The sequence below is a fragment of the Chanos chanos genome, chromosome 1, assembly GCF_902362185.1.
Source record: "Chanos chanos chromosome 1, fChaCha1.1, whole genome shotgun sequence".
In the NCBI taxonomy this organism is placed as follows: domain Eukaryota; kingdom Metazoa; phylum Chordata; class Actinopteri; order Gonorynchiformes; family Chanidae; genus Chanos; species Chanos chanos.
In genome coordinates, this window is record NC_044495.1 from 31,793,349 (window position 1) to 31,806,461 (window position 13,113).

At 40.7% G+C, this 13,113-nt stretch overlaps 2 protein-coding genes across 2 annotated transcripts; one reads left to right on the forward strand and one right to left on the reverse strand.

Moving 5' to 3' along the window:
* Positions 1-1,439: 1,439 nt before the first annotated feature.
* slc43a3b (solute carrier family 43 member 3b) lies at positions 1,440-6,736 on the forward strand. Its single transcript, XM_030782325.1, has 12 exons — positions 1,440-1,629; positions 1,753-1,882; positions 3,215-3,261; positions 3,373-3,449; positions 3,663-3,755; positions 3,873-4,012; positions 4,098-4,243; positions 5,003-5,146; positions 5,528-5,635; positions 5,756-5,942; positions 6,145-6,268; positions 6,617-6,736. Exons 1-12 carry the CDS (start codon positions 1,440-1,442, stop codon positions 6,734-6,736), a joined length of 1,506 nt encoding a protein of 501 aa, XP_030638185.1.
* Positions 6,737-8,303: 1,567 nt separating this feature from the next.
* Positions 8,304-13,113, reverse strand: LOC115818897 (endothelial zinc finger protein induced by tumor necrosis factor alpha-like). Its single transcript, XM_030782435.1, has 2 exons — positions 12,525-13,113; positions 8,304-9,775 (listed from the first exon to the last, which is right to left on the reverse strand). Exons 1-2 carry the CDS (start codon positions 13,111-13,113, stop codon positions 8,304-8,306), a joined length of 2,061 nt encoding a protein of 686 aa, XP_030638295.1.

Genomic DNA, 13,113 nt, shown 5'->3' on the forward strand with positions numbered 1-13,113 from the left:
TTTCTTTACTCCAATCAATATTTCAGAGGCTGGGACTCACATAAGTAGAAATAATAAGCTTCTTCATTATGGACTTTTTCTCCTAGTGGTGAAAAACATTGGCTTTAGCTATGTGTATTTATCTATGAAGGGAACATTGAAGGACATTGGCACTTTTTCCACATACATTTTCATGTTCCTACTAGCTACCCCACATACCATTTTGGTCCTATGAAAATGACAGAAAAACGCTACCACGCCTTGTTTTATTCTTAATAACTTCATGTCCATTAGTGGTAGAGACCTCAAATATTGGCATAAAATTAATAAAAGATTGTATTTTAAGAAAAAAACAATGACTGATACCATTTGTGTGCAAAAAATGGGTTTATAATACTCTCAATATCACCCTCGTTTAGGCCAAATCTAGGGCATTATAAAAAATCAATAGGCATACAGAACAAACATTTAATGGTTCTTTCATACATGTTTGAACATGTTTGTCTTCCATCCTACAAAGTTTGGTTAGGCTAAGAATAATACTTTTCAAGATATTAATGCCCAAACATGGCTTCCCAGATAAAGCATATTTCAGTAAAACTGAAAAAATATCAAGGGCCAAAACAATATAAAAACATTGGAATTGAACAAAAATATTTTACAGGCCTTAGTTTTGGGACCCAAACATTATATAAACAAACTTTGAATAAAATCTGAGACGGTGCCGCAACCACTTTCCTGGATTCTGTCTGATTTGACGCGGAATATATATATATATATATATATATATATATATATATATATATATATAAACACAGAGAGAGAGTATGTTTCAGTAAATTCAATTGATTCAGATGGCTGCAAGTTTGACTTTAAATGCAGTTTAGACAAAGTGTGTGTGGATGTGCAGATAACTTGATCAACTGGCATTGTGTTTGGATGTAAATGCTGGGTATCTTTGTAGGGAAAATGAACATGTGGTAGAGTAAAAACACCCTTGTGTTCTCCCCACTACATGTTACACCCTATCTTTTAAAAACGGCAATCCCACTCTCTCTTTTACTCTCGCTCTTCCTGTTTTCAGTTTCACCCTGGCTAGCGGCTAAAGACTCCTTCCTGCTTTTTGAATTTATGTTAGTATGGGAAACAAACAGAAGGATGTGTGCAAGAGAGAGAGAGAGAGACAGAGAGAGAGAAAGGAAAGGGGGAGGGGTAAATGAAAAAGGAGAGATGAGAAAGAGAGAGAGAGAGGTGGGCATAGACGGAGGTACATAAAGAGAGAGAGACAAAACTATCTGAGGAAGACTTATCTCCTCTGGTGCGTCTCCACACAAAACAATAGGAAAAGCCAGCTTTTGTAGAAGTATGCGTTCTTGAACCATTTTTAAAGAGGTGTTTATTTCTGTCACACAGGAGCAGAGACTGAAGAAGGGAGTGGGAAAGCGGGAAAGAGAGGCAGTATGTTTGGCTGTCAGTGTGATGGATTTAAGGTGCGCTCTTGGCTTACTCTGGTGTCTGGCCTCATAGAGTGTTTATGTTTTGCCGGTGCCGTGTTTGGCTGGGCGTCTCTGGTGTTTGTACTAAAAGCAGATGGATACTTCAGCGAACTGTGTGTTAACAGCACCTCAGCCAATGGGACACATGTTACAGGTTTGTCTCACACAAACACACACACACACACGCACACACACACATGCATACATAATACACACTCCAAACTCAGCTGAATCTCTGCAGTATGTCAGTGTAATGTCTGCGTGTGTGTTGTTATAGATTGCAGTAGACAGGATGAGCAGCTATCTCTTGTCTTCACCATCGCCTCCTTTATGAACAACTTCCTTACTTTGCCCAACGGTTTCCTGTTTGACCGTTTTGGCACAACAGTAACCAGACTACTGGGAATGTGAGTCCTCTTTGTGCACCTATGAAAAATTCTCTCAGCCTCTCCATAACATAGAAGTGTAGTGTTCAATGTACCCATTCAAACGGTACCTGTGTACTCTTGTGAGTGATATGTGTGTGTGATATTTAGAAAAATATTTTAAAATATACATACAAGTAGGCAGAAGGTAGACTTTTTGTTGTATTACTTAAAATATAAAGGATATTAGCCAGGTTTTTTGTTTAGATTTGAGTTAACAACTATGAGGGTCAAGGTAGTTTACAATGACGTCAGTTAAAACATGTTCATGTGTGTTGTTTCAAACAGAGCACCTATGTCTCTCAATATCTGATATCTCAACCACTGATCACGATGGTTGTTTAAATGTAATGGTATAGTTTAAATCAGAACTCAGACAGATCCTTTATATCCCTTGAAAGGAAAACTTATCTTAACAGAGAGAGCATTAAGTTGTTTATTAATTTGTAGTGCTGCTTCACAAATGCTTACAGGTGTGCCATTTACATCATTATTGTGACTACACTGGTATAAAGAAGATGGTGTTGGCATTGTGATTAATACTGCGGTTCTACAGTTAGAGGAATTTTAAATCCACCAGTATCAGAAATCTGGGTCAGTGATACAATCAAAATTACTGTAAACATGGACTCTTCTCTTTCTCTCTCAATATCTCTCTCTCGCTCTCTCTCTCTCTCTCTCTCTCAGTTTCTCTCAATCGCTCTCTACCCTCCCTTTTATTCCTCTTTTCCCACTGAAGGCAGGGTGACTTTGGCAAATGCCTAGCTATGATGAAAGAGAGAGAGAGAAGGAGAGAGAGAGAGAGGGAGGCCCTAAGGGTTAGGAAAGTGGTTTGGCAGAACACAGTAAACTATGGGACAGTGAGAGTTTTGGACAGCGCGCTGCGTTTCCACAGAGGCAAAGAGAGAAGAGAACAAGACCAACAGAGCCAAGACAGAGAGGAAAATATGCCTCCTTTTCCCTCGCTCAAGAGAAGAAAACTAGCGTGTGTGTGGGTGCAGTGGTTTTGGTTAATTTAGACCAGCCTTCCCCACAAATCACTCGGAGCACTGTAATTCTGTACTCTAGAACAACACATTCCATTTGTTTAGTTTGAGGAGGACAGGAAATGAAATACAGGGAATGCTAACAGAGGGAGAGAGGCTAGAACTAAGTCAAAGGAGGGCAAAAACACAAGGTGAATTAAGACTAACCCAGAAAAATAACAGTGAAACGTGGGAGCTGGTTCAGCCCGGCTGTAACCCCCCCCCCCCCCCCCCCCCCCAATCGCTCTCACTCAAGTTTGTTCTGGAATCCTTCTTTTTTTCATTCCAGATCTCTTTACACTGGTGGCACATTGCTGATTGCCTTTTCAAATGCTGGTAAATTACAGTCCTCATCTCTAATCATCAAATTTTCACATTGTCTTGTTTTTCAACACTATCTTTTATTCCAGTATGACATTTTTCTGTCCCTTTCTCTCTCTTTCTCAGCTGTGTCAGTTCTACTTTTCCCTGCTTTGTCCTTCATAGCTGTGGGTGGAATTCTGTTCCTGGTCACCAACATGCAGGTACATTGTGACATTTCTTCAGACTTAACATGACCTCTGTGGAAGTTCAGTAGGGTCCCAGCCTTGATAAATAACATCACTTCTCAAGTGCCCCAAGGGTTTCATACCACATGCACATGCTGCACACATGCTCAAACATTCACAAATAGAGCAAATCCCATGATCTTAAGCACACGGTTCTCTCTCTCTCTCTCTCTCTCTCTCTCTCTCTAGGTGGGAAATCTTTTTGGTACCCATCGTTCCACTATCATCACTCTTTATAATGGAGCCTTTGACTCTTCTTCAGCCATTTTCCTCATCATCAAGGTAGAGCAATCATGGAGCCTTTACCCCATCTGATTTTAGGCACAGATGAAAATGATATAAATGGACTTGACACTTCTGAATATGATGGAGACCTTTTTTTTTTTTTTTTTTGTGCAGTTGCTGTTTGAGAGTGGAATTTCTCTTTTTGCATCTCTCCTGTTCCTGTCGTGCTGTAGTGTGATTCATCTCCTCAGAACATTCCTGTTAATGCCTCGTACACGAATCCCCTACCCACTCCCCCAGGGTTACACCTATGGGTAAATGACATAACCTATAATTCCCTGAGAGTAAGTATTGTGTCATACTGTGTTCTGTGCCTGAATGTTTCAATACCTTTGATAGGCTGAGATGTGGGCAGGGTCAAACCTATGATCTTCAAGACAGAGAAAGCGGTAATCAGGGGAACATCCAGGGTGATGCGGTTACTGAAGTAACACCTTGTAAGGAGGATGACTCTATGCTACAATCTCAACGTACGGACCAGACAGGTGTGTGAGTTCTGTTTGTGCATATGAGTGTGTCACGTGAACTGAAAGAATGTGCCATTTACAGCAGATATGTTTAGTTTGACTTTACCAGTGTGAGCATCAAACAGAATAAGTGATGGGAATTTGTCTTTTGTCAGGCGGCAACTGGAGGAGAGACTTTTTATTTGGGCTAATAAATATTTCAGTGATTCTGAGGTTAAACATTGCACAGAATGATTCTGAGGTTAAACGTTGCAAAGACTCTCCCCATGTCCCCCTGTTCTCTCTCTCTCTTTCTCTCTCTCTCTCTCTTCACCCGTCCCTGACCCTTTCTATCACTCTCCAAATTCCAAGGAGTGTTTCCTCCCTTCAGGCAGAAACATCCCCAAAAGGATATAGCAGCCCCCCACCGCTTTGAAAAATCAGTGATTAATCACTGCAGTAATAACAATCTTAATTGTACAGGCAAATAATCAAAAATTAGTCTCAAAGAACGTTTTCAACCAAACATTGTCTCTTTAAACGAATGACAAAAATATTGTGAAAAGCTACATTTAAAAGTTTAAAATGCTTTATTTCAAATCATGGCCTTTGAAAGCACAGTGCTGATGCATTTAGATGTCCTACTTCACCAGTTGTGTAAGAGAGTTTATGTTCTGCTCATGAGATGGTGTGACATGACATATGATGGTGCATCTAAAGGTTTTGTATATTGTATTGTAATGTTCTGTGTCTGTATGTGTGTATGTGTGTGTGTGGGGGGGTGTATTTGTTCCCCAGAGCGGAGTTTCAAAAGTTGTTTCCTATCCTGGTTTTTCCTGTGGCATCTGACATGGCTGTCTGTGATGCAGCTGAGACACTACCTGTTCATCGGCACACTCAACCCCATGTTAACACGTCTAGCCGCCGGAGACCCAAGCCTGGGTATGCTCTCTCTCTCTCTTACACACACACACACACACACACACATCATCCAAAAGAGACCCAGTCAACAGATGCTTGTGACCATTACCCATTTTTCCCAGGTTTTTTCTGTTGGTTGTAATGACTACCAGATGTGTGCATGCTGTCTCACTGCTTTTGTGAATGCCATCTTCTGTTTGTAATGAATACAACCTCAAAAAGTAAAGCAAGATCTTTAAAAATGACTGGCAGGGAAATTAGCTTTAAAACTTTGTTTTAAAAGCAGTTAATAGACTGCTAAAAGTGTAACACATCCACACACATTCGGTTATGTAATCAAGTGTACATGTGTCCTGTGTATTAATGTGTAACTGTTTGTTCTCTGTGTTTGTCTGTTGTCAGTGAGCACATACACAAATGCATTTGCTATCACGCAGCTTTGTGGGGTCCTTTGTGCTCCATGGAACGGCCTGATCATGGACCGTCACAAGGGCAAACCGCGTGCAGGAGGTCAGGCTATTCACAACACATCTCACACACACACACACACAAACACACACACACATTTACACCATTCAGCTGCAGCCCCACCATGACCCCAAGTCTCCTTCTTTTCCTTTGTCTCTAAAGGAATGAGTGAGCGAGAGGCAGACCTGAAAGCAGCGGTGTTGTCACTGTTCCTGACAGCGCTGCAGTGTGTTTTGTTCTCAGTCTGTGCTGCCACTCCTCTCCTCCCTCTGCAGTACCTTACCTTCATCCTTCAGGTCCTCAACAGGTCTTTCCTCTACGGAGGCAACGCAGCTTTCATCAGCATGGCGTGAGTATGCATGCGCACAATACTAAAACAAGCACGCGTGCAAAAACGCATGCGCTAACAACCACGCGTCGCGCGCACACACACACACACACACACACACACACACAAGCAGCAGACCAAAGGTTCTGTGGTGAAGGGTGTGGTCATGTCTGACATTATTAACATATTCTCTGTGTGTGTGTGTGTGTGTGTGTGTGTGTAGGTTCCCCCCTGCTCACTTTGGGAAGCTGTACGGTTCGGTCATGGCTCTGTCTGCGTTAGTGTCTCTTCTGCAGTACCCTTTCTTTGCTCTGATCAAAGGACCACTGGAAGGAGATCCTCTCTATGTGAGTCCCACAAACATAAAACCCCAACACAATTCATAAACCCATACAAAAGTCATACACACAAACACACAACTCAGATACTACTACCATACAATTCACACACACTCACACACAAAACCCCAAACACAGCCAGTCTGTTATATAGTGTCCTGAGTATTACAGAATAGTACTGTGAATTATTTGCATCAGTGTTTGAGCCAAGAACAGCCAATAATTACTGTGATCCACTGCATTTCAGATCACTGTTGTAGTAAAGTGTGTCGACTGGGTTTACAGATTTACCATTCTGCTGAGGAACAGAACAAATAATTAGTTATTGTTAATGACAATGTTGTGGTCTGTTTTCAGGTGAATGTTGCTCTGACATTGCTGAGTCTTCTGGCATTCATCCATCCTGTCTATGTTTACCTGCACTGCCGTCGTCAGGCTAACCAGAGGGCAAAATCCAGCGCTCCTACCTCTTCATAGAACCAATCCAAAAAAGGGACAAAGATTTTTATATTAAGATTTTTTTATGTGCTAATGGGCTGTTTACATTTACATTTTTAATGTTATTTAGTCTTTACTGGAAACAAATGTGTAACTAAGTGTTATGGATTCAGTGTTAGGAGCCAAGCCATTGCCCTTCGACATGTGAATGGATTGTCTTTGCTTTGCATCATTGTACCTTGATGCAGTACGCCCTGCTATTAACATCTCCTCCCTGCATCCATACATGTGCACACATAAACATGCACGCACATGCGCGCGCACACACACACACACACACAGACGAGATACCAGTATTAATGGGTCAAGACCAATTTCAATATACCTCACAGAACTGAGTCAATAAAAAAAAAAATCATAATAATGATAACAACAGTGAGTAAACGCTGAGGATTAAGTATTCATTTACCAATGCAGGATTAATCAAGTCAATGCCATGATAATTTCATTCCACAGGGAGAGTGAACATGCATTCTTATAAAAAGTGGGGCAGCATATTTAAAGAGGAACATGATGTAAAAACACCCTGAAAGCTGTAGGACTGCATGCTGCCCATTTACAGTCAGAGAACACTCTTTCTCTCTTTATCTGAGAGAATACTAAAATACTGAAAATACTAATATCTAAAATGAGAAAAACATTAAATATAAACTGTACACTGTGATTTATCCAAATTAGAACAATCCTAACATCAATCTTTGCCTTAGACTGTGGTGTTTGCCTTCTGCTATTTGAATTGCACATGCTTTTTATTCAGAAGACAGAGTTCACCTGTGTTTTGGTAAATACTGGCTCTCAAGTTCCATGTCTCCCATAGGAGGAAGATGTAGACACTGCATCTAAGATATCCATGTAGATTAGATGAGTTAGAAAAGCGACACCATAAATATGTAAACAGACATTATATTGCATATACAGTAATCAAAACATGTACACACTATGCAGTTTTTCTGAAGCATCCTTACAGTATCACTGTTAGAAAGAATGTCATTTAACTGTTCCTTAAGACAAATTCTGAAGATTTCGTATAGACTCTGTTTATTCAACTGAACAGCCTTGAGAAATACCTCACTAGAGCTGTCACATCAGAAACATTTCAATGTAGGTTTACATTATTCATGACAAGACAAAGCCATCATTCAGTGTATACTTCACACAGCACCTGTCCAGTTAAATCCTTTACTTTAAATGTGCAGTACTAAAGCCATCACAGTAACAGGGATTTTAAATCTTTAAATATATTGTATTACAGCTGTCATGGTAATGAGACTTTAAATGCTCAAGCATTCTAATTAAAGGGAATTCAAGGACTTTTTGTCTTGATGTCTCATCTCATTTTATGTCTTACTTACTAGTCACATTTCATAAATAGGAGTGTTTTAATGCAAAGAGAAAAGTAAAAAAAATAAAAAATAACCTAAATATCAATGACAAGCATCAAATGTTACTTCAGTAAGAACAGACAGGCTATGACCTGTACTTTACCTTCGTCAAAGTAACACCACTGTCATTCTAATCAAAAATGGAGACTAAACATACAAACAAACTAAAATGTTACTATTGGACTTTCATTAGTCTTCCCATGCACTCTATCACTATGCGCTCTCAGGTAGGTTTTCCGTGAGAATTTTTTATGACAAACATCACAGATGTGGGGTTTTTCTCCAAAGTGAGACCGGATATGTGAGTTAAGTTGGCTGGTCTGTGCAAAACTGCGTTCGCACAAATTGCAGGTGTACGGTCTCTCTCCGGTGTGCGTTCGCATGTGAACCTCCAGATGACTGTTACTCACAAAGATTTTGTCGCATGCCATGCATTTGAATAGTTTTTCTTGAAGGAGTTGTTCTCTCTCGTTTCGTGACAGGTGAGTACTACGCATGTGCAGACCCAGGTTGTCAGAACGATTGAAAGTCATACCGCAGGTGTTGCACTTGTAAGGCGTTTCCCCCGTGTGCAGCAACATGTGACGAGAAAGATGGTACTTCTGATAGAAACTTCTGCCACAATGATCACAAGTGTGTTCCCTTCTCCCTGAGTGTTTGAGGAGATGACGTTTAAGGTAAGGAAGGTGAGTAAACATCTGCCCGCACTCATTACAGATGAAGTCCTTTTTCCCACTGTGGCTGAGCTGATGAATACGCAAGTTGGAACTGCTGGTGTAGTGTTTGCCGCATTCTTCACACTCAAACGGCTTCTTGCCACTGTGTTTGAGAGTTTGCACTGCCATTTGAGATTTTATCCCACATACCTGCGAGTGAACGGGATCCTGATTGCGACAGAGTTTAGCAGGTCTGGATGTGTCCTTGATGTTCTCAGGTTCTCTCGAAAAGTCCTGAGATACTGGCTTGTCTTGTGTCTTAGTTTTTTTATTGTGTTGTTTTGCTTGACCCTCAAATACTTCTTTACCATCTACAGACAACCCATCATCATGGGATGCGCTTTGTTTTGTCATGTGCTCCAGGCAATCCGACTCTGTACCATACTCAGCATCCTGTGTCTTAAATCCTCTTTCCACCAGTTCCTTCACCGGAATCTTCTCTCTCAGTTTGTCAACTGTGTTTTCTAAGTCATTGGCATTCAAATCGTTATGGTTAGGACTCTTAGTGTTTTGTCTGTTCTCAGAGTCTGATTCAGTACTTTTGTGTTCCTTGGTCTTGTTCTGAACGTGCTTACTCTTGTGCCTTTTTTGCCTCTTTGTTTGGCTCCTACTCGGCTTAGCATGGACCCCGTCGTCCGGTTTCTCAGAGGATCTGGTTTCTAAATCAGAATCACTCTCAAGAGGGCTCATGTAACTGTGAGTTTTTGTTCTGGGAGACTTGTGTGATTCTTTGGATCTGTCCTCTTCAGATCCACTCTCTGCACTCTGGACTGGGCTCCCACTCTTTAGATTCCTCTCAGCTTGTTTTAGTCTTTTCTGTTGCTTCTGTGAGGTTCTAGTCTGTGTGGATGCCTGAACCCAGTTTGAGTCTTGATCCCTGTTGTCTCCACAATGTGCATGGCTGCAGTCCATGAGAGAAGCTAGAGATCAGAGAAACAGAGAGACATAGCAGGTGAAAAAGTGGCCAGTGAAAGGAAGATATTTTTTCTTTTGAATAAGAGAGAATAAAAGTCAATAATGTAATACTGTGTAAGAAAAAGATATGTTCTGATGCCTCAATTACAGCTTATCAATATAAACTGCAATTATAATTGTACACGCGATAACATCCAAACCAGTTATGTACTACACCAAAAGACGGCAGAAAATATCAAGACTAGCAGGTTATGAAGATGGGCCATGTAGCCAGTGGTTAAAGAGAATCCACCGTGTGTACGTGCGATATATATATACAATCGGTTGACCACCACCCACTCAGGAGAGTTCTCTGTCAGTGGAAGTTACTTGAAGTTTAAGACCTTGCTGAATCATTAGGTTAAGCACATCCCAACACTGTAAGCAAGTATAGTGTGTGGTTAAAAAAAAACTTTGACTCAGTCATCTATAGCCCTTCACTCCCATGCGATCAGTGGTCACAAATAAACAGCACTGACGTTATATACATATTGGATTAAATAAGCCTATCATGCGAGATGTGTCTTCCAGTTGAGGCGCTACTCACAGTTTCTGTGCGTCATTACCCTCTCTGGCTCACAAGAACTGGTTTTCCACCTCATCCAGACATTCTTAATGAATTCTCGGCGTTTCAGCTGCAGTAGTCGAACCTTTATGGTCTCTACTTAATGGTTGTCTACCCTTATAATCGCGAAATAAAAATGTATCCGCCGCTCTTCTTCTGTACAAAAACATACTTTAAATTTCTATCCAGCTAAATACAGTATGGCAACCTCTGGTGGCATGGATGAGAAACAGTATGCATTTTCTTTACGCAGTGCTCTTACGCATACATTTTCCATTTTCTTATTTCAAATACCGGTAAATAGAAATTTAACAAGAATAGTGCAGTCATTAAGCTGAGGGGTGAAAGTGCGGTCGTGCTGAGATGTCACACATGTGCCTCGTCGGCTTCAGTTGTTACGAAGTGTTGTGTCATATCGTTAAGAATGCAGAAAAAAAAGCTGAATGCGTCATGTGAAAGAATAATAAATTATCGATTTCAGTGGCATTATTGGTCTGCCAGTAAACTTCAGCTCAAAATTTAAAATGCTCCCCTACGGTCTGTAATCATGTTTTCTTCTACATTGACTGATCCGTCCGATAGAAGTTTCGCACTTCAGACCCACGCGGGAATCCCACGTCCTCGCGGAGGATTAGCCCTGGAGGCGAATCAACGTCCTGATGAATGAATAGGATATATCCTGTATCGCAACATTATCCACCAGTTAAGCCGGTTGTCGGTGTGTTTCTCTCACTGTTTGTTAGAAAACCAAACAGTGTTCATTCAAACTTAACAAAAGGGACGTTGATGTACATTTTACTGAAGGCTGTTATACACTTCTTAGGACGCCACATCTCTCCGTCGCTTGTGATCTGTTTAGTTAGTGCTCAATGGACTCAAGCGAGCATTGCTACATTTCATAATTGTAAACCATTTTTGTATCAGGTTACTATTACCACCGTGTTTGTATTTCTTTCCACTGGTCAAGATACTTTTATTTGTGACAAATGTCAAACTAACGGGAAAGTATCACTTCATGAGAAAGATACTTAATGTGGTGTAGCCTACCTGGGTCCCAGAGGTTACATTTTATCTCAGTTTTCCCTGTGACCGCGCTGCCTGAAAATTATGGTGATGTGGCTGTGGCAGTATCTGCTCACTGCCATAATCAAAGCTCAGTACGAGTATTTTGGTTTGCTGTACAGCAAGCTAATTATGAGAACATTTAACACATGTATAGTCTTGGTATTTAAAGAGACAGTCTCCTCTGTAAAAAAGAGCCCAAGGAAAAATGCAAGTTTTCTAATACTGTCAGGAGTACATCAACGTAGTTGGAACATAAATTTAGTTATAAGCGGCTGTTTTATGACATGATATAAAATTATTGCATTACTTGTGTAGTTATGATTTGTCAACAGCAGGAAATTATGAGTAATATTTTAAGCTAATATCTTAAAGCTAGGAGCTGGCAACGTTAAGAGACAAATTTAAAAAAAACTGAACTTAAAGGCATCTATAAGAAGAAGGGGAATATCACAGTACTGATACAAACTCTCTCAAAAACTTGCTCTTTATAGGATAAAGTTGAGGTTTTCATTGATTTTCCCACTGATCTAATCAGAAGTCGGTACTGACAGAAAACAAACTATAAAAACATAGTGAAAATTCAAATTTAATTTCTCCCTGATCATAAGATCAGAACCCTTTATGTAACAGAAGGACATATCCAGAAAGACGTTTGTAAAATATTCTTTAAAAAAAAAATTCAACTTCTACTATGAACCTGCAGAAATGAAAGGGAAACCATTTTATATGGGCAACAATGTTCTCCAGGTTGCGTGTTATAGTGGGATTAACCCATAAATCCAAGGGTATGACTCTTTAAGAGTTTAGATAAGGTTGCCACAAACAAAAGGTAACATTGCATTTCCACTAAAAAATTACTAAAAAAAAAAAAAAAAAAAATAGCACCAAGAAGAAAGTGGACCTTCATGCATTAACCCCTCTGTGAACTCTTTTAGCATGTTCTTTCAGGTATGCCTTGCGTGAGAATGTTTTGTGACAGACGCCACAGAGGTGGGTTTTTCCAAGGTGTGACTGTATATGTAGACCAAGATGGCTGTTCTGTGTAAAGCTGCGTTGACAAAACACACAAGTGTACGGTCTCTCACCTGTGTGTGTTCGCAAGTGATTCTCCAGGGCAGAGTTACTGTGAAAGTCTTTGTCGCATGCTGCGCATCTGAAAGGTCTCTTTTTAAGAAACTGTTCTCCTTCACTCTGTGATGGGTGCATGTTCCTAATGTGAAAACCCAGATTGTCAGAGCGACCGAAAGCCTTTCCACACAGTTTACACTCGTAGGGCGTTTCTCCTGTGTGCAGCATCATATGACGATTAAGATGAAACTTCTGATAGAAGCTCTTACCGCAACGATCGCAAACATGCTGTTTTTTCCCAGAATGCATGAGGAGATGACGTTTAAGGTAAGGAAGGTGAGTAAACATCTGCCCGCACTCGTTACAGATGAAGTCCTTTTTCCCGCTGTGGCTGAGCTGGTGAATGCGCAAGTTGGTGCTGCTGGTGTAGTGTTTGCTGCACTCTCTGCATCTGAATGGCTTCTCACCGGTGTGTGTGAGCATGTGCCTTGCCATTTGAGATTTGCATGTGACGGTCACCGAACACTCTTTACACTGAATGAGACCCTGCTTCCACTGCCTTCTGCTGGACGTGGATCTTTCTCTGCTCTTTTGCATGGCATGCAT

Bases quoted from the DNA above. Each gene is read 5' to 3' on its own strand.
- slc43a3b (XM_030782325.1), top strand. From the start codon at position 1,440: ATGTTTGGCTGTCAGTGTGATGGATTTAAGGTGCGCTCTTGGCTTACT. The intron at 3,262-3,372 runs GTAAATTACAGT...TCTCTTTCTCAG, and splicing joins GATTGCCTTTTCAAATGCTG to CTGTGTCAGTTCTACTTTTC. The intron at 3,756-3,872 runs GTAGAGCAATCA...TTTTTTGTGCAG, and splicing joins CCATTTTCCTCATCATCAAG to TTGCTGTTTGAGAGTGGAAT.
- LOC115818897 (XM_030782435.1), bottom strand. From the start codon at position 13,113: ATGCATGCCATGCAAAAGAGCAGAGAAAGATCCACGTCCAGCAGAAGG. The intron at 9,776-12,524 runs GTGAGAGACCGT...TCTGATCTCTAG, and splicing joins TCACTTGCGAACACACACAG to CTTCTCTCATGGACTGCAGC.